Genomic DNA, 20000 nt, shown 5'->3' on the forward strand with positions numbered 1-20000 from the left:
TAGCCATTTCTAGCTTATTTGTAAGTTTCTCTTGTTCTGTTAGTTCTTCTCTGTCTTCATTTGCCCCAAGCAACATTTCTCACCAGAAACACATAAGCCACATATCAAATTCTATGGTTGGGTGAAACTATAAATTGTCCACTTTTTTCTTTTGTCTCTTCCAAATGCTGCCTCTCAGCTTTCCTTGAAATATCATTCTTCATAAAACACAATTCTAACTGAAAGGTGTGTTACTGACATCCCAGAAAGAGCAACTGCATCAAAATGATGCCACAAGTACCCCACATAAGGTTCAATTGAATTTGATTAATGAAGTTGCATTTCATGTGACTCCAAGTCTGGACTAGAAACAGAATGCTGCAGGAACTTGGAAAGGAGTTTTGTGTCAAGCCTTTCTGCTGGACAACATAGGTAAGTGAAAGATAAAGATAACCACTAAATATATTTTATTGATAAGTTCCAAATATGTTTTGAAAATATATTGAAGTTTAAGAGGTCCTTTTAGTATAAAGCTCTTTATAGTCTTATTCCGACTAATGTCAATGTTACATATCAATTTGCTATGGGTGACACAGTTCAAAGAGCTAAAGACATACTTGAAGAAATATACTTTACAGAAATAATCATACAATAACTAAGTAAAAAATATAGCTCTGATGTTTTTCCTAAAATTATATTCTTTACGAGCTCACCGTGCATTTTCGTATATTATCCATGATTTTCAGTGCCGCCCCATAGAAATGTGTCCGAATATCATTACCATTCCTGTTACCAGTTATATGAGCCTGAGATAAAACAGTAACAATTAATAAATCAATCAAAATACCCCCCCCCATCAAAGCATTATTAGCTAACCTACCTTGCCTAATTTCAATTCTTCTAGTGTTATGAAGGGGGGAGCTATAGACTCCATTTCGCTATCATTGAAATACTTACTATTATCATATTGTGCATATATACAAGATAGCTGCTTAAGACACACTTATCCAACGAATCAGTGCTATAGATTCTCTGATTATATTATACCCTGATGGGCTAGCGTGCCAGTAGGTATGGGTTGCTCAAATATATTCCACAAATTCAACCAAGACTGTGACAGAGGTAGGCAACCAACAAGCTATCGTGGATATCTATGTAAAGTCACAGACAAAGTAATACAATATGAACACAAATATTAAGTTCAAACTTAATCTATTTTTGTCCAGTGTGGGATATACTATTATTATCTTCATTAATCCATGTTTGGCTGAGCACCACAAACCCAGTTGTGAAAATGCAAAATCATGCGTGGCGTAATCTTATGAACTGAAATAACATAACTGTCTGAATGCCTTTTGTCCTACATTCTTTTCTCCTAGGGCAGCATACTGATGGGCACGGTCATGAATTAGTGCAGTCTGTTAATATACGACAACACGTCTTAATTATTCTAACCTCAAAACGATTTATTAAAATCGTCTGTTGATATTTTACTGTCGTACATAACTTAGTGTGTAATGTCAGAAATTTCTCATGCAAATTTGTATATAGGGGTTATCTCCATGCGAGTATATACATATACTCTAGGTATATACAGTAAACGTATTCTTGACATAATAAAAACTAGTTTTAACATAAGCTAATTGCTTCAAAATATATAGAGATACGTCTGCTATAATTCTAGTAATTGTGAATTTCTGGTAGTCAATAGTCAATACACCTGGATACGTACGTACAATCTAACAGGCGATGGTAACATTGAATCAATTTATTTTCAGTTTAAATTTATATACATAATGATTCAAATTTAATTTCTTGTTTTGGTGTATATATATATATATATATATATATATATATATATATATATATATATATATATATATACATACATATTATATATATATATATATATATATATATATATATATATATATATATATATATATACACACACACACACACACATACATATATGTATTATTAATTATAGTTAAGTAAATCCCGTGATTGGACGGACGCGGATATAAGCAGTCCTATTCATATCAATATAAACACGCATGTCCGTTCCAATGCACAATAGTCTAACACGATTTTTGTAATCTCATATAAAATCTCATAGGTGAGTGTAAACAAACATTACATTCGACTTTATATTTCTTGAAAAACGTAGTTTTGGAGAAATTGTGATCAGTGGTGGCACAATTTTAACGAAATTGGCATCTGTACAATGGTACAGGATTATTCATTACATTTGTCAAGGTCTTGACAACCTGCCTTAGGATAATGAGAAGATGTGAGAAAACAAGGGTCAGAAATGGAGCCTTGGTTTTATTCCTGGACACTATACATGTGTAGTATATGCCAAAAGGATGTTATATTTATAAATCTGGTTATAAATAGAAACTGACCATAGAGTAAAAAAAAAAAAAAATCTGAATGTGTGGAACAGACTAGCGTACTGTCATTCAGTGGCAAAATCATCCACACAGATGGATCATGATAAACACAAATTCCGAGAAGTACGATTTGCATCACACTCAGAAGTACCCCAGCCTAACTCAAACCCATACCGTAAAAGATTCATCATTTCATCATAAACCGTTTTCAAAGAGAAGGCCTTGGTGTTCTATATATATATTCTGATACACAGTATGTGGAACAAAAAGCTTTCCGTCATTCCTTGATTAACAGGAAAGAAGCTGGGCATGTTTCCTCCACAAAGTCCCAGAGTAAAGGCCATATAGCAAGTCACTAATCTTTACAGGGATCCTATAGGTCAGCAGAAAATCCTAAAACATCAGGATACACTCTACCATAGTCTGAGAGCAACTCCTTTTAAAATTTGCATCAGGGGTGCTAAAATCAGGAAGTGTTAGGAGCAATGCTCCCTCTAATATTTTGCTGCAAGTGTGCTCAGAAATTAGCTTGTGTGCAAACTTTGCCTTCTCTGGAAAGCATTTGCGCACCCCTGGTGGCAAAGTCATTTTGTTTGCAATGGAAGTGCTAGATTTAGAAGAGGAGAAAAAAGGCAATTATTGGTTTGCCAGTTGGCAAGTTACCATATATTTTTTAGAGAATTTATAAGTTGATGTTTGGGTGGAACTTCTTTATTGAATGGGTTTTAATATAATTTGAAAACCTTGTGTGTAGACATTTTTTCTTTATGTGTGCTAGTTATAAAATGTGTGCATGTGCACATGTGTACAGAGCAGCGTTTCTTAACCTTTTTCGACCTCAGCACCCCTTTTGGTCAGGTCTTAACAGTCCAACACCCCTTTTGGTCAGGCCTAAGCAGTCCATCACCCCTTTTGGTCAGGCCTAAGCAGTCCATCACCCCCTACCATTGGCTAACACCTGGTTACTATAAAGATAAAGTAAAGACGTATGTGACCTTCCCCAGCACCCCCTGAAATTGATTTCAGCACCCCCAGGCTAAGAAATGCTGGCTTAGAGGGAGCCATCCAGTTGCTCACTTACTGGACATGAACCCAGACTGCTAAAGCCTCTGAAACTTTAGCAGACAGAAGCAGGCCAAAGCTAGTAATATATGGATGAGCACCTTGCCTGGCAAACTGAACTAAATAACCTTGAGTGGTAAGATGATAGCAGACTTGACTTATCCATGAGATCCTGGAATTTGGTTACTTGAGGCATCACTGCAAATAATGATTTATTGCATAAATTGTGGTCATTGTTGCAGTCCTGCCAATCTCTTTCTCCCTTTTAGATAGGTATGACCCCTGAACTCCATTTTCTATTTAGAGGGCATATAGCATTGTATGCTACCCACAGATCATGACTTGCCTCTGGCTTTCAGCATTTCAACTGACACTGCAGATTCCAGCTGGCTTTCCACCCATCAGCTTATAACCTCTTTAACCTCACTCAGAAAGAGTGGGGTTTCAACCATTGGTGGATTGGCAACCATCACCCACACACCAGCTTGGGAGCATTGTTCACTCAGAGGGTCAGTCATGTACAATTGCTCAAAATATCAGCAACCTCTACACCCTTTCACATCCAACACTAATCATCAGCTGTTTGAACAGAAGAAAGATTGAGAGAATTTACAGAGCAGTGAATAGAATGACCCCTAGCCTGGCCAATAAGACAGGAAAGCTTTGAAAAACTGGGATTCCTCACATTAGAAAATCAAACAGCTATCTTTAAGAGAGTAAAAAAAAAAATAAAGAGGATTTACTAGTAAAATCAAGAGGACATAGGAAAGAGCAAAAAAGCTGAAGTGTAAACTGCTAAAGGGATGTAAGGAAGCATAGCTTTCCCCATTGGAGCATTATCTTTTAGAATAAATTGGAAGAAGAAATAATTCAGGTGGACATCATAAGTGAATTTAAAGATAAGTGTGACAAGTGGGGATACAGAGACAAGGCCTATGAGCACAGCCCCAACCATATATATTATAATTAGGTAAGTCCACAAAACCCTCAACTTAAGGAGAAACACACCCATCCACCCTGCCCCAAGAGAAAATCTTCCTAAGATACAAAGTTATGTTCATTTGTTGATATGGTGCTCAACCAACCTATTTGTAGAGTTGTAGACAACAAAGTCAGCCATATCTAAATTTTAGAATCATAACAAATTGAGTATAATCCTTTCCTATTTTAATATCGGGTATACTGACATATTTAAGAGACATTAGTGATGAAATTCATGAATCAATGTAGGGTAACTGATGATTTATTTATTCTTCAGGGTATGAAAAGTTCCAAAGCAGAGCTGGATTCATCTTCTGGGAAGAAATATTCTTGAATTAGAATAACAAAGTAGAAATAAGGCAGTAGAAGATCTGATGATGCATATACTCCCAAGGTTTCAGTTAGAGACCTAGAGAGAAACCACCAGGATTTAATTGTGTAGTACATGTATCTTTTTGTTGTGAATTGAACAATTATCATTCTTGTCACAAAAGCAAGAAAGTTGTATAAATGTGCTTACTGTAAGTATTTACCTGCCATTTTGTACAAAATTGTTTGACTTGCCCAAGAATCTCATTGTTATATTAAATCTATTTCTTATATATATATATATGAGAAATTGTAGTTCTGTACACTGATAGTCTCAGACAGGTAATTATAGGCAAGACTTTGAATCACATGTGAAAATCCTCACAATATTACCCATTATGGTTATTCTATTTCTTTTTCACTATGGTGAATTGGAATTGGTCATGCAAACTTTCATGATAGAAATCTTTTAAAAGTTGTTTTTGCAAGCCTTCATTCCTCTGCTATGCTGAAAAAGAAAATGCAAACTTACACAGGGGAGAAAACTCACAAATGTACTCTTTGTGAAGCTTCATTTTCTCTATCTGGTATTCTAAATAAGCATATGCATACACATGCAAAGGAAAAGCCTTACAAATGTGATCTGTGTGAATCATCGTTTTTAGAGTCTGGTGCGTTGAAAAGACACGTACGCACCCACACAGGAGAAAAGCCTTATAAATGTAGTTTGTGTGAATCTTCATTCTCGACGTCTAGTACTCTGAAAAGGCACAAGTTAATTCACACCGGGGAAAAAAATCACGAATGTCCTGTATGTAAAGCTTTATTTTCTTTGTCAGGCACTCTTAAGAAACATATGCGCACCCATACTGGAGAAAAGCCGTATAGGTGTGTTATATGTGGAACTTTATTTTCCGAGTCTGGTACATTAAAGAGGCATATGCAAACTCATACAAGAGAAAAGCCGTACAAGTGTAGTTTGTGCGAGTCTTCGTTTTCTTGGTCGAGTGCTTTGAAGAAGCACATGCTAACGCACTCAGGAGAAAGGCCTCATAAATGTCCTCTCTGTGAAGCTTCCTTTTCTCTGTCTGGCACTCTCAACAGACACATGCGCACCCACACCGGCGAAAAGCCTTACAAATGTGACGTGTGTCAAGCTTCATTTGCAGAGCCGGGCAACGTCAAAAGTCACATGAGGACTCACACAGGAGAGAAGCCGTATGAATGTACCCATTGTCAAGTTTCATTTTCCCATTTAGGTTCTCTGAAAAAACACATAGGAAATCATACTAAGGTTAAGGCGAAGACAGTAATGCAATAAATAAAACTTAAATTTCCATAGTGTTCTGAATGAGCATATGTGTATTGAAAAAGGAGAGAGTCCCTATGAATGCTTTCTTTTTAAACTTCTGAACACTCTGGAGAAACATCAGATATATGGTACTTAAGGATTTGCTTTCACTCATAGCCTTTTCCAACAGAGTGTTCAAACAAATGTCTAAGAAATGTTTAGTAACACAAATGTAAGGTCAATGCTATAGCAGGTATGCAGTTGAAGAGGTATGATTAAAATGGGGAAAAGAACTTGAACTGTATGACTGGGTACATGCAGGGCATTGTTTTTTTTTTTTAATGACTTTGGGGGAAAAAAAGGTATGAGGAAATATCTCGCATTGTAGTATTGATCATAACTGAATAACTGGATGAGGAAATTTCTTGCATTGTAGTATTGATCATAACTGAATAACTGGAGATGTGGGGTAATGCTGCCAGTAATCTTTTCCCCCTGAAATTCCACACATGGTTTACTGCTCTTGTAATAATAATGATGAGTTTATTTGGCAAGGAATCAATATACATGAAGTGCTGATAATGACAAGAACACATAGTTCGAAATAATAATTGCAATTGCCGAGGATAGCACAAAAAAGCATTTAAGCTTATTTCCATTGTGGTCCTCATGAGATTGTTTTTCTACACTAAGTTACACAGACAACATACATAGGGGGTTAAGGGGACCAGAGACAGTCATGAGTAATACCAATCAGTACACATGACACATGAATATATAGTATTATAGTTTTGCTAATATTACTAAAATGTTCGAAACATGTAAGATATTGAGACCAAAACTTGAGCACCATCACAATAAGGAACATTGCATTATGCAAAGGAACAACAAAATAATGTTAAATTGTAACAAAACAGTGAGTGAGTACCATATCAGAGAAGTACCCTTTATGATATACTACATTATTCTACAGCTGTATCAACATGTTGTTATAGTGAATGCTACATTGCAGCTAGGGTCACCTATTAATTAATTCTAAATTTTACCTGTACCTCAGGACGGAGTGGGCAATTAGTATGAGCACTAGGAAGTAGTACATTATAACCTGAAGCACCAGAAGTAGGGTACAGGGGACCAGTACTTGTATGAGTAAAACAACAAGGAGATCGAGGGAGAAGTCCAAATACATTGGTGCCTGGTGCCCTCATTCACCAGGATTGTATTATGGTCAGATCATAACTGTTCTCGGACCCTACCTGAGACACATACCATACTATGACCAGCAAAACAAAGGTGGAAACCAATGTGTAACATCATTGTTATACTAAACTAAACCTCTGAAGGACAAAAAGGAGAGGTCAGAACAGTCATGAGTGAACCCAGATTTGGATGGCATTACTCATGGAGTCAGGTACCCCTCACTAGGCTAGTAGTACATAAAATCAAGGCTGTTCTCTTACCTATTAAGCTGAGACATATAGTAGCCCTTGACTTTTTTCTTGAAAGTAACCTTGCTATTTGACTGCTTAACGAACACAGGTAGTGAGTTCCATAGTTGAACACCTGTGAAGTGAAAGCTGTTTTTGGTGAAGGGACCTGCATGAGTTACAATAAAAAACCCTTGACTGTTCCGGGTTTGGTCCTCAGCAGATAACATAAAATTACAGCTCACATATGAAAGAGCAGAATTATGAATGACATTGTAAACATGGTTTAGTTTCAGCTGTTGGAACACTCCTACCTTGCTAAATTCTTCTATACTAATATGACCATGTTGAGGTAAATTTAGCATGAATCTAATGATCTTATTTTGTGCAACCTGTAGCCAAGACTGTTTTTTTTTTCTGTTCAGACTGCCGTACCAGTTCTTGTAATTACTGGCAGAAAAGGACCTCTATCAAGAGCAATTAGATAATTACTAGGGAATTGATACAGTTATATTTTTGTTTTAAAGTACAATAGATCTGATTATGACTGCAAATCTGTGGGGTATGGGTGAATTGGTGTGTTGATTTTAAAGATATTGAATGCATGAAAGTTCAATGTTAGTGACACTGATAAGGGTCATTCACTTGTAATGTTAAGTAAATGAATATTTCATAGTAAGAAGAATTTTCATTTCAAAATACCCATTGGTGGTCAAGAATTATAACAAGATGAATATTAATTGAAACGAGGAGAGAAAGCTTTCATAACTAGGAACTGCATAAAAGATAGTTGCCTCTTCATAAACCTTTGCCTTAGAGACTGCTTATTATGAAGCAAAGACGATAGCATTGAGCCAACCAGACCCTACAAAAGGAACTACCTGGACTACGTCCTGGTAGTTCCCCGAGGGCACTAGGCTTCGCTCAGTTTCTATTCTAATTTCACCGAGTCTACTCTACTTACACCTTCATGACAGGGCAGAAATAGATTACGCTCGACTTCACATGGAGGCTTGTACAAGCAAGCAGAGCAAAAAAAAAAAAAAAAATAATAATAATAATCAAGAGTCTAAATACGTAATAAGACGAGACCTTCTAAGAATTCCGCAATTGTAACATCACTTTTGACCTAAGACTAGATAGAGAGGGCTTTACAGCATAGCCTCTACATGCACATCAACTCCACAGAAACGCGTGCAGAAGAAACTAAGCCGCCTGTACGGAAGTAAGGTTTTACAAAAAGTACGGACGGCTTCGTCAACCTTTAGGAATACCTTCTTTCGCAAAGTCAAAAGGAATTCCTTAATTTGGTATTAAAGTACAACTGCATGTCTAAGTTTAAGAAAACTGACAAAACCGGTGAACTTCAGTTACTTAAGGAACTAGTGTGAACTTCTTAAGGGTGGTAGAATTGACATGAACCCAGACGTGAAGGAACAACTGCAGGCCGAAAGCACAATAAAAAAAAAAAGAGGATTTGGATGTATCTCCCTTCTCACCGTCGAATTATGACAGGTAACTAAAGAACTTCGCGAGAACAAGGACATAGTGATACGTAGGAAGGATAAACCAGACCTATTCGTTATTCTCAACCGTTCGGACTATATCAACAAAGTCGACAGTTTATTGCAGGATTCTTCCAAATTCTCACATATTAAAAGGAACCCTGTGGATAAAACCCGAAAAAGTAACTGATTTGATTAATAACGCAAATGCAGTAATCGACGGTGTTAAATTCCACAATCTGCAAGGACACCATGAACCAGGTTACTTTTATGATAATGTCAAAACTCACAAACCTGGATGCAAATTAAGACCAATCATTTTGCAGATACCTACTCCCACCTATCTATTAGCTAAGCAGTTCAATGATTTAATAATTCCGTATATTCCTACTCTTTATTCACTGCGTTTATGGATGAGTTTGTGGATGTTCTTAGGAATACAGCCCCTCAAGGAATGTTAGCTTCCCTCGACGTTGAAAATCTTTTCTCGAATCTTCCCGTGGAAGAAACAATTCAGATTATCCTCCATAGTGTTTTTAACCATAATAGCTTACCTCCACCAAAAATACCACGTTATATTCTTTAGAAAATGAACAAAAGACGCACTCTTTAGATGATCCCTCAGGCCGTTTGTTTTTCCAAATGACGGTGTAGCTATGGGCAGCCCCCTAGGTATTTTATTTGCACTAGCATACATGTGCCACATTGAGAACTACGTCCTTGATGCCGTGAATCTAAAACCATATTTGTATTTAAGGTATGTAGATGATATTTTCGTAGACATAGAAGGAAAAGAACAGCTTGAAACCCTAAAGAAAATGATGGAAGTAAAATCTTGGCTGCATTTTACCGTGGAGGAAATTATCAGCAACAAAATCCCATTTTTAGATGTTTGGATAGATGGTGCACAAAGCGCTTTTACTACGAGTGTTCACAAGAAACCAAGTACCTGATACATGTACAGATCAAGCGAATGCCCATCAAAATACAAAATCAGCGCGGTACACGCGTGCATTTCGAGAGCTTTTGAAATATGTTCTAATCTGTACCTCCTTCACCAAGAACTTAATAGAATCAAGCAAATGTTAACAAATAATGGGTTCCTGATGAATAATATTGATAGAGATTTTAAATATAGTAAATTCGAAGAATAGTATTAATATTTACTATTAAAGTACAATGTCATCAGCATATAAGAAGGATGAAAAGGTCTTGAAAGATATCGTATATAAAAACTGTAACCCCAAGAAGCAAGAGGACTCCCAGAAATTGGTAACATATTATCGCAACCTTAGAATTGCATCATTAATTATGAAAAACAACTTGATAGGAGAAAAAGATAAATCAAAACAAAGTTGCGTTGTGTACAAAAACTCCTGCCCTTTTAATTATCACGGTGCGCTTTGCAATGGCGAGTATATTGGCCACACAACTCAAACTTTGTCTCAAAGACTCACTTTTCACATGCAAAATCTCACATCTCAAAAGTACCTAAGTTGAACATACCGCGGGAGGTTTTAAATGATAATACTTTAATTGATATTAGCGAAGAACAACAATAAGAGTAAATTAAAATGCTTAGAAACCGTACTAATGTTCAATTACCTACCAGCAATAAACATTCGACAAAATATGTGTGGAACCCTGGAGATGTTCGGGGCATCCCACGGAGCGCCAAGAAGGTATTAAACCAAAGTACCTTTCCCAGTTTATTTTGTACAATGTATATATGATCACAATTTGTATCCTTAAAATAAAGTTAGCAGAAGATACCTAAGGCATAGGCGAAACGTCGTAAGTAGTGTATTTTTTCATTTCCAAACTCACTGTGGATTCATTTGGTGATATTGCGTTTCCCCTTTCTCCCCCACCCCCCAAAAAAAGATAAATAAATAAAATAAAATAGAATAGCGAAGATAAAAAATGTAAAGGAAACAACCGGTGCTGGGTATGCTGTGTATATATATATATATATTTTTGGAAATAGACTCATCCACTGGGATTCGAACCCTTGCCTAGGCGGCTTACGTCTTATAATGCAAAGGCCTTACTGACCATGCTATCACGACCCTTCAAAACGAAACGACTTGGTTCACGGTCCAGTCGTTCCGCCGAGGGCACTCGGACAGAACATGCTACGTAATGTATTTCATCGAATCCTTTATGCAGGTTAGTCTTCCGACAAGTGTTTTTATCATTTGACAATTTTTGGAAATAGACTCATCCACTGGGATTCGAACCCTTGCCTAGGTTATATATATATGCATATATATATATACATACATATATATGTATATACATATATATATATATATATATATATATATATATACATGATATATGTATATATATATATATATATATGTATATACATATATATATATATATATATATATATATATATATATATATATATATATTCGTAAATAGCTGGAGTCCAGGAACCATTTTTATGGGAGAAAGTATACGCTGGACATTTCCATTGCTACCACTGTATCACCCTGAAGACGAACCCTGGACAGGGTTCGAAACGTCGGAATAAATTGACGAACGTCGAGTCCAGTGTATACTTCCATAAAAATACACATGTATATACATATACATATATATATATATATATATATATATATATATACATATATATACATATATGTATATATTTATATATATATATATATATGTATATATATATATATATATGTATATATATATATATATATATATATATATATATACACGAGGCAGATCGTGGGAATAAGATCAGTATGTAAACAATGAATATAGACGAAATAATTGAAATGGGAATTAGGCCCAATGATGAACTGTATGTCGGGGGAGGCAGCAGATACGACATCCATAGAACAAACAATAGTTTAAACGTTATTCTTTATTATCGCTACACACTACCTGCAATCTTTATCGATTAAGGAGACCTAACTTCAATTTTGTGAAAATCGCGGCATACCTCAGACTTAATTGGACGGCATTGCTTCGCATGTTTTTTTCAGTATGAGAAAGTACGTTGGCTTTTATATACCAAGTTTACAAGTGTTGAATGTGGTCCTTAATCAAACTCAATACCACATTAGACCCTCTCAGCGTACAGACTGAACGACCCAACGTAATTTTTGGTAGGCTGCAGAAATAATGTAAACATTCGAAATTCAATTTATTAATGAAAGAGGGAACTCCCCCGCCCACGTATGGACTGGAGGATGCCAAAATAAAGAAAAGATATCGAGTGAAGGAAATGGACTGGGTAGCACACTTAATACAATACTTCTTTACTCAAGGTTGATTAGACCTCCTCAATGTACTAGTGGGTATGGCAAAGTATATGTACTTATCAGTAATAGAAGTACACAATAATGGAAGAAGTATATTAATATTTCTGTTTTATTGTGTCTTTTGAGTGGCTACCTCCCTTATGATGAGGTAGAAGCTTGGTATACATAGATTTCAAGAAAGGAAAAGGATATACAAGAGTTAGTTTTCCTTTTTTTTTTTTTAGTTATTTTTATGACAAAGATCTTGATGAACACAATGAAACTTTAGGAGAATTATTTTCTTATGATGTGCTGTTCTTGCTGCTAGGGGCCATGAACGAGCCTAACCTACATTAGTTCATAGCCAGGGAGTGGTGTAAGTAGTTTATCCCTGGAAGCCTGAAATACATATATGTGTATATAATTATATATATATATATGTGTGTGTGTGTATATACACATGTATGTATACATATGTGTATAAGTATGTATATGTATGTGTTAAATTGGTATTTTGCACAGGAGGAACACAGCATGCCTCAGACATGCATTCCCTAACCCAGGTGGAGCTGCAGGCAATGTAAATGTAACTTGTGCCAATTGCAACCCATACCATTGAGGACAGTCCTAGGATTAGGACCAAAACATTGGGTAAACCTCACAATGATTTCATTGTTTACAATTTTTCATACAATATGGAACCCAGGCTCTAGGTCTTCACACATCATGCACAAATACACACTCACAAACACAGATATATATGTATTTATATATACAATATGTATATGAAAACATGCATATAATTTTTTATTTTTTCTTGGCAGGACAAACATAAAACCATTTATATTTCATTGGAAGAGTTACTTGTGGATTCTGTATATTTACAACAAAACCAAAATGCATACTGGGAACAAATTATTCTTGTGTAATCTGTAGGATGCAGCTTGTTCATGAAAAAGTGATCTTATCAGATGATTTTCCAGTGTGGCTTTAGTGACGCAGTTTTTTCAATAAAGTGATCTCAAATAGTACATGATGGTGCTCCCAGGAGAGAAGCCTTTTAAGTGTGACCTTTGTGAAACCTTTTTCTCAGGAAGGACTGCTCTTAAGTGTCACAGGATGAAGCACACTGGAGAAAAACCTTTCAAGTGCGACCTCTGTGACGGAGCTTTCTACCAAAAAAGTCGTTTGAAAGAACACGTGTTGACACATACAGGGGAAAGGCCATATCAGTGTAACCTTTGTGATGCATCTTTTACAATAAAAGGTAATCTAAAAAATCACCTTAAGATACACACAGGAGAAAAGCCCTTCTGCTGTGAGCTTTGTGGTGGAAGTTTCTCAAAAAAGAGTCATCTCGAGTGTCATGTGAGGACCCATACAGGAGAGAAGCCTTTCCATTGTGACCAATGCTATGCAGCTTTCTCACAGAAGAGTAGTCTAAGAGCTCACATGCTGACCCACTCAAAAGAGAAACCTTTCCGATGTGGTGTGTGTGAGGCAGCTTTCTCAAGAAAAAGTGTTCTTAAAGACCATGTGATGACCCACACTGGAGAGAAGCCTTTCCAGTGCGTCATGTGTGATGCAGTTTTCACGTCAAAGAGTGCTCTTAAATATCATGTGATAAGCCATACTGGACAGAAGCCTTTCCAGTGTAACTTATGTGATGCAGCATTTTCACTAAAGATCAATCTCAAATTTCATGTGATGTCCCACACAGGAGAGAAGCCTTTCCAGTGTGACTTTTGTAATGCAACTTTCTTACAAAAGGGTCATCTCAAAAGTCATGTGATGACCCATACTGGGGAAAAGCCTTTCAAATGTGACTTTTGTAATTCGGATTTCTCACAAAAGGGTGTTCTCAAAAGGCACATAATGACCCACACAGGTGAGAAGCCTTTCAAGTGTGACCTGTGTGATTCAGCATTCTCACAAAAGAGTCATCTCAAAAGTCATGTGATGACCCACACAGGAGAGAAGCCATTCCAGTGTGACCTGTGCAGTGCAGCTTTTTCTGGAAAGAGATATCTTCAAAAGCATATGAGGACTCACACAGGAGAGAAGCCTTTCCTGTGTGACCTTTGCAGTGCAGCTTTCTCCCAAAAGAGTGACCTTAAATATCACCTAATGATGACCCACACACAAGAAGAAAAGCTTTTCAAGTGTGATTTGTGCATTGCAGTTTTCAAAAAAAAGAATGATCTGAAATATCATGTGAATACCCACGCAGGAGAGAAGCCTTTCAAGTGTGACCTGTGCAATGCGGCTTTCTTACATAAGAATGGTCTCAAAAGACACATGATGATACACACCGAAGAGAGGCCTTTTAAATGTGACCTCTGCAATTCAGCTTTTTCAAATAAGAATAATCTCAAAAGGCACATGGAGACTCATACAGAGAAGCGTTTAAAGTGTGACCTTTGTGATGCAGCTTTCTTAAAGAAGGGTCATTTCAAGTTGCACATGAGGAACCATACTAGAGAATCCTTTCCAGTATGACAAGGTGGTGGTTTCACTAAAAGATCATCATCTCATAATTAAGGTGTTGACCCAGTACAGGAAAGAAAACTGTAACACTGCACTTTATATCTTGATAGAACTCTGTGTGGGGAATAAAATATGAAATATATATACTTGTGTATTACAAATTATACAAAGGATTACAAAGGCGGAGCATACCGACAGGAGACCTTTTGGTCCATATCTAGGACGGATGCAAAAAAGAAAATAAATGGATAAAAACTATAATAATGTAAATAATAAATAAAATACATAAATAAATGTATAGGTATAGTTAAGTAATAAACAAACAGATAAATAGTAAATAATGATAAATTGACATATAACTAATAATTAATGAGAATCAGACAAATGATAACAAAACAAAAACAATATAAAATAAATTATAATCATTACAGCATCTTTGAAACCACAAAGCCATGAACAGTATAGCATTAGACCTATCTAGGTGTAATTCTGTACTGGTAAATTGTGGTGTTTGTCAGATTATCTGATTCAGCTTTGGTGCATCTTGTGCCAATTAAAGGATAATACTTTAACCCACTTGCTAGGTTTCACATTTGTAGTATTTATTTTACTTTCTACTCAACTTTATTCAGCCCAGAGAACCCCCCCCCCACACACACACACCCATCATGTTGATAGAGTTACCAAAATTCATGTGGTATCCCTGGAATAGTGTGACATGATTAGTATCTTTATGTAATTGTCAGTAATGACCTTAGGTTATCTAACCATTGAATTCCAGCCTCAGTGGAAATAAATTGTAATCTGTTTAGGACTGATAGTGCAGATGTTTTACTTCAAAAACAAAGTTGTTGATAACCAGCCACTAGTCTACCCACAGTTGACACAAAATTACTGAAGATACACATTCATGACAGCTCTGTAAGCCTACTTATGGGGACTATTCTTTGTCACAGTTTGTATTCATATTTCATCGGCCTTTCCAGCTTAGATTTAATTGTCTAGTTTTTTTCCATTATACTATTGTGAATTCTATTCCAAATGACTGCATCTCTTATTTCCAAGCCAGTTTTATCATTTCCCTTCCTAAAATGAAATTCATTGTACTTAAAAACCATATCTACTTGCTCAAGTGAGTACAAGGTAATACATTCTTTGGATACTGTTGTTATTGGTCATATTAATACTATTAATATGACCCTTATTAATACTTCTAAACCAAATTGATACTTATACCTCCTGTAACCATAGATTTTTCCAGGAAATGAAAGCTGAGCCTATTTAATTGTTCCTCATAAGGGAAATTTCTGACTTAGATTTCTTCCTCTTGTGTTTCAATGTTCATTCTGTAATATGCTAACAAAAATACTTTATCATTTAAATGAGGGCCCGATCAATGCAATATATGAGTTCAATAAAACTTCTGAACTGTTACTGATGCATCTAGAGGTTAATCCTATAATTATTTGCTTTATTTCTAACCGCAATACTTTCCTTTCTCATCTTAGAATCACTACTAAAGATCTCTTGAATACTCTGTGGTCATAAGGTCTCCATCATTTAGTCTATAGTTGTTATTATTGAGAAGGACACTTAATTTGATTTAATTTGCTAACTGACCAAGCTTACATTTAGATTAATCAGTCAATCCATTGTGCTAGATCTCTCTTCCAGGAGACTCGCTGCTCCCAGGTAATGCAACAGGCATTAGATTGTGCCATAAGTTATTTAAGAAAAAAAAAAAAAAGTTATCTGGGTATGGCTAGGGTTGGGTAGAGTTCATCTATATTGAGGCATTAATAATCTATCAACCTGTTTTGGGTTATTATTTGGTCTAAATAGTTTTCTGGAAAGTTATTTTGAATTAGAGATATCTATAGAGTGATAGTACTAATTTTAGATAACCAGTTGTATTATCCTTTTGTGAAAGGTGAGCCAATGAAATGGTCTGTTGATCCATGAAATATACCCCAAACATTTTCCTCTTCTTTTGTTATTCACTCTCGCATATTACTTGATTGCCTCATGCCTAATCACACAAAATTGATAAGGATTTTTTTTTTGGGGGGGGAGTCATATTATCTTGAAATATATTTTTGTACAATTTCAGTAAATGTATTGACAGATTGGAAAGGGGCAGCAGTTAACCATGAAAACTGATACTGAATATCAGAAAGTAATCACATGAATAATTCATAGAAATCCTAACTGAACTCCCCCCCCCCCCAAAAAAAAAAAGTAAAATAAAAAGAGTGAAACTAGAGTGAATTTTATCCATATCTTCATGGCTTGAAAGAGAAGTTGTAACATTAGATCTGACAAATAACTGGACACTACTAATAATTTTGAAAATACCTCAACTTCCAGGACATGAACAGTAAACACTTATATACTGTAAACACTTACATACTGATGTAAAAATGGAATTAAAGGACCTTCAAGATTTAACATTTGGTCAACATTATATGTATGTTCATTTTGAGGGGCTGAAACTCAAGCTTTTTCAATAAAAGTTAAATTAAACACCAACTGATATGTAAATTAATCAAGAATAAAAGATGACAACAAAAGAATTGGATGAACACCTAAGCTATATGTACTGTCTGACGGTTATTTCCTGCTTGTTTTACTTGCATCTTTGAGTGAGTTTACTTATATATGTATATATGTGTGGGTGTGGGTGTGTTCTCCTGTCCATCCTCATTATGTTTGGCATTACAAAACCTTACATACTGATGTAAAAGTGAAATCTTTAAGGTTTAACTTTGGAAGTGACACTATATATCTACTAATTTTGAAGGAATAAAATTTTAAGTTTTCAATACATTATACACGTAATGGAACACCATCTGTTATGTAAATAAATTATGAATAAATAATTAAAAGAAAATACTGTTTTGCTATACATCAAACTGTTTTTCTCACAAGATAACAGAAAATAAGAAAGAAGATACAAAACTTGTATTGGCACATTCATGACTGCTTGAATCCACCTACAAAGGCTACTTTGTCACACTTCACATCTCCCATCTGTAAAATGCCTTTGCAGCCTATGTCTAGCATATTCACATTAATCATAACAGGAATCCTATTCCAAACATCCACAAATGTATTCATAAAACAATTATTAATAATCGCCATCCTAACTTGAAATTATAGTTAAAAATATCTATTATTACTTCTTTTGATATTATAATGATGACACCTCTGAACTATTTGTATTACATTCTCATATCGCTGCTAGTTATTCATCTTTCTAATAGGTGCAGGTCGACCCTATTTAATTATAAGAGATTTCTGCTATTAATATTATGTATTTTCTCCATTCTCTCAATGTCCATCCTCCTGCGACTAGACCAAATTTTACTTCATAAAAGTAGATTAGGCTTGTTATACACCTGGATATATGAGAACAGTTTTATTTCTTACTGGTATTCATTGTCCTTACAATTTTAGACAGTTATTAATAAGACTACTCAGATCTCTGTACCTTAAGGTCACAATGAGGTAGATAATTTGTTCTTTGAGGCATAACTGGTCACTTGAACAATCAGTTCCTTGACGCATACCAGATCATTTGAAATATTAGCAGACGATGTTCAACACCAGGGGCTCAATGCCAATTTTATAGGTGCTGGAGCTGTGAGGGTAGTATTAAGCCATAAATGCAAGAGAAGTGAAGTGCTTATTAATTAGTTTTTATATATACTGTATATATAAATATTATATATATATATATACACACATATATTTATATATACATATATATATACGGAGAGACTGGACAAAGGATCACAAAGCGGACACAACAACACAAAAGCGACATTAGAGCACACAGAACCAGCAACTCACTTGTGACACACATAGACAAAACAGGACACTTGCCAAATTGGATAAACACAGAAGTATTACACCAAGGTCTCGACAAGAAAATGAGAAAAGTTATAGAAGCTGCAGAAATTAGTAAAAATAATTCGAATAACAACAGAGGAGGATTCATTACATGGTCTCGCCCAGCCGCAACACTAGCCATCAACGATTGGAAGAGAAGAAAAAGAGGGAGGAGTCAAAAAATCGCGCGGAATATATATAGCTGTGTATCTATCCACTTGATGTAATACCTTGAAAAAGACGAAAGTGTCGAAACGTCGATAATAAAACTCAAAAGCTCTTCTCGAGTTTCCGTTTCCTCTCTTTCCTCAAACATATATATATGTATATATTCTAGACAACTTGCAGAGGTGGTGCAGCAGCATTCCGGTAGCACTGTACCCCTGTTGAAGGCGTTATCACACTGGTCTATTTTCCTCCGACATCCTACCACCTCCAACCTCCATTTGAATAACTATAATATGACTTCACTTACAGAACTCTAGACTTCTCTAAGAACATCTTAACAGTATGTCTGGCATTATAAGTTTACACTCTCTTATTTCATCGTTCAGCTTTGCTATACATTACGGAAAGATAACTTGATATTTTGGAAATTTGCAATTTTAAACATTGTAACCGAAGTCGTTTTTCACTCAAAACGAACTTTGAACTGTCGGCGCTGGTAAAGCCCATGGAAGCCCGTGGATACAATATACTCCCCTCTGTAGGAGGCATTGCAATCGTGACGTCAGACCATCTCGCGACATTTTCAACAGTGAATGACGCACTGACTGGAATACCGGTACATAAACTAGATTTGATATATCTAGATTTTGCATAAGCTTTTGATACCGTCCCACACGAAAGACTACTTACTATATTAGCTTCAAACGGAATAAGTGATAGCTTATTAAGTTGGGCTAGTAATTGGTTAAACGATTATCGAAAACAGAAAGTTGTTCTAAATGGCAAAACTTTCAGATGGAAAAATGTCACGAGCGGAGATCCTCAGGGTTCCGTTCTTGGGACGCTTCTATTCATAGTATATATAAATGATATTATAGACCACGGACTAAAATCTATTATTTCCAAATTTGCTGATGATACAAATCTGTGCGGAATGGTAAATGATCACTTAAACCAATTAGATATTCAAGAAGATTTAGATAAATTACAGTAATGGTCTGAAAAGTGGCTAATGAAATTTAACGCAAGTAAATGCAAGGTTATGCACATAGGTGAAAATAACAGTAAGTACGATTACAAGTTTTTTGGAAATTCGTTAACAAAAGTGGATAGTGAAAAGGATATCGGCGTAATTATCAGTAACGATCTCAAATGATCTAAGCAGTGTATTTCAGCCTCTGAGAAAGCAAATAAGATTCTAGGACTGATTGTGCGATCTTTTGACTTCATAAAGTCCA

At 35.6% G+C, this 20000-nt stretch overlaps 3 protein-coding genes across 5 annotated transcripts in view; 2 read left to right on the forward strand and 1 right to left on the reverse strand.

Annotated features, from left to right (window-relative positions):
• The first annotated feature begins 1981 nt into the window (after nucleotides 1–1981).
• On the forward strand, nucleotides 1982–8130 carry LOC143031328 (uncharacterized). Of its 2 annotated transcripts, none has more exons than XM_076195019.1 (2): nucleotides 1982–2098; nucleotides 4696–8130. In XM_076195019.1, exon 2 carries the CDS (start codon nucleotides 5233–5235, stop codon nucleotides 6046–6048), a length of 816 nt encoding a protein of 271 aa, XP_076051134.1. In that variant the 5' UTR covers nucleotides 1982–2098; nucleotides 4696–5232; the 3' UTR covers nucleotides 6049–8130. The 2 variants fall into 2 exon arrangements, with proteins under 2 accessions (XP_076051134.1, XP_076051135.1); XM_076195020.1 differs by having other exon boundaries at nucleotides 2011–4407.
• Nucleotides 5854–20000, reverse strand: part of LOC143031305 (uncharacterized) — a 78971-nt gene continuing 64824 nt past the window's right edge. The window contains exons 2-3 of one of the 2 annotated variants that reach the window (XR_012966993.1): nucleotides 7479–7581; nucleotides 5866–5991 (exon numbers count right to left, since the gene is read on the reverse strand). The gene's annotated coding sequence lies outside the window, so the exon portion shown is untranslated. Of the gene's footprint in view, nucleotides 5992–7478; nucleotides 7582–20000 lie in introns of both variants that reach the window. The other variant, XR_012966992.1, reaches the window with a different exon arrangement.
• On the forward strand, nucleotides 12010–17971 carry LOC143031302 (uncharacterized). The gene is made up of 2 exons (XM_076194959.1): nucleotides 12010–12081; nucleotides 13041–17971. Exon 2 carries the CDS (start codon nucleotides 13249–13251, stop codon nucleotides 14713–14715), a length of 1467 nt encoding a protein of 488 aa, XP_076051074.1. The 5' UTR covers nucleotides 12010–12081; nucleotides 13041–13248; the 3' UTR covers nucleotides 14716–17971.

This window comes from Oratosquilla oratoria, chromosome 12, assembly GCF_046742065.1.
Source record: "Oratosquilla oratoria isolate Oo_2021 chromosome 12, ASM4674206v1, whole genome shotgun sequence".
NCBI classification, from domain to species: Eukaryota; Metazoa; Arthropoda; class Malacostraca; order Stomatopoda; family Squillidae; genus Oratosquilla; species Oratosquilla oratoria.

What these genes read in the sequence shown, in the direction of transcription:
- LOC143031302 (XM_076194959.1), top strand. Translation starts at nt 13,249, where the DNA reads ATGATGGTGCTCCCAGGAGAGAAGCCTTTTAAGTGTGACCTTTGTGAA.
- LOC143031328 (XM_076195019.1), top strand. Translation starts at nt 5,233, where the DNA reads ATGCTGAAAAAGAAAATGCAAACTTACACAGGGGAGAAAACTCACAAA.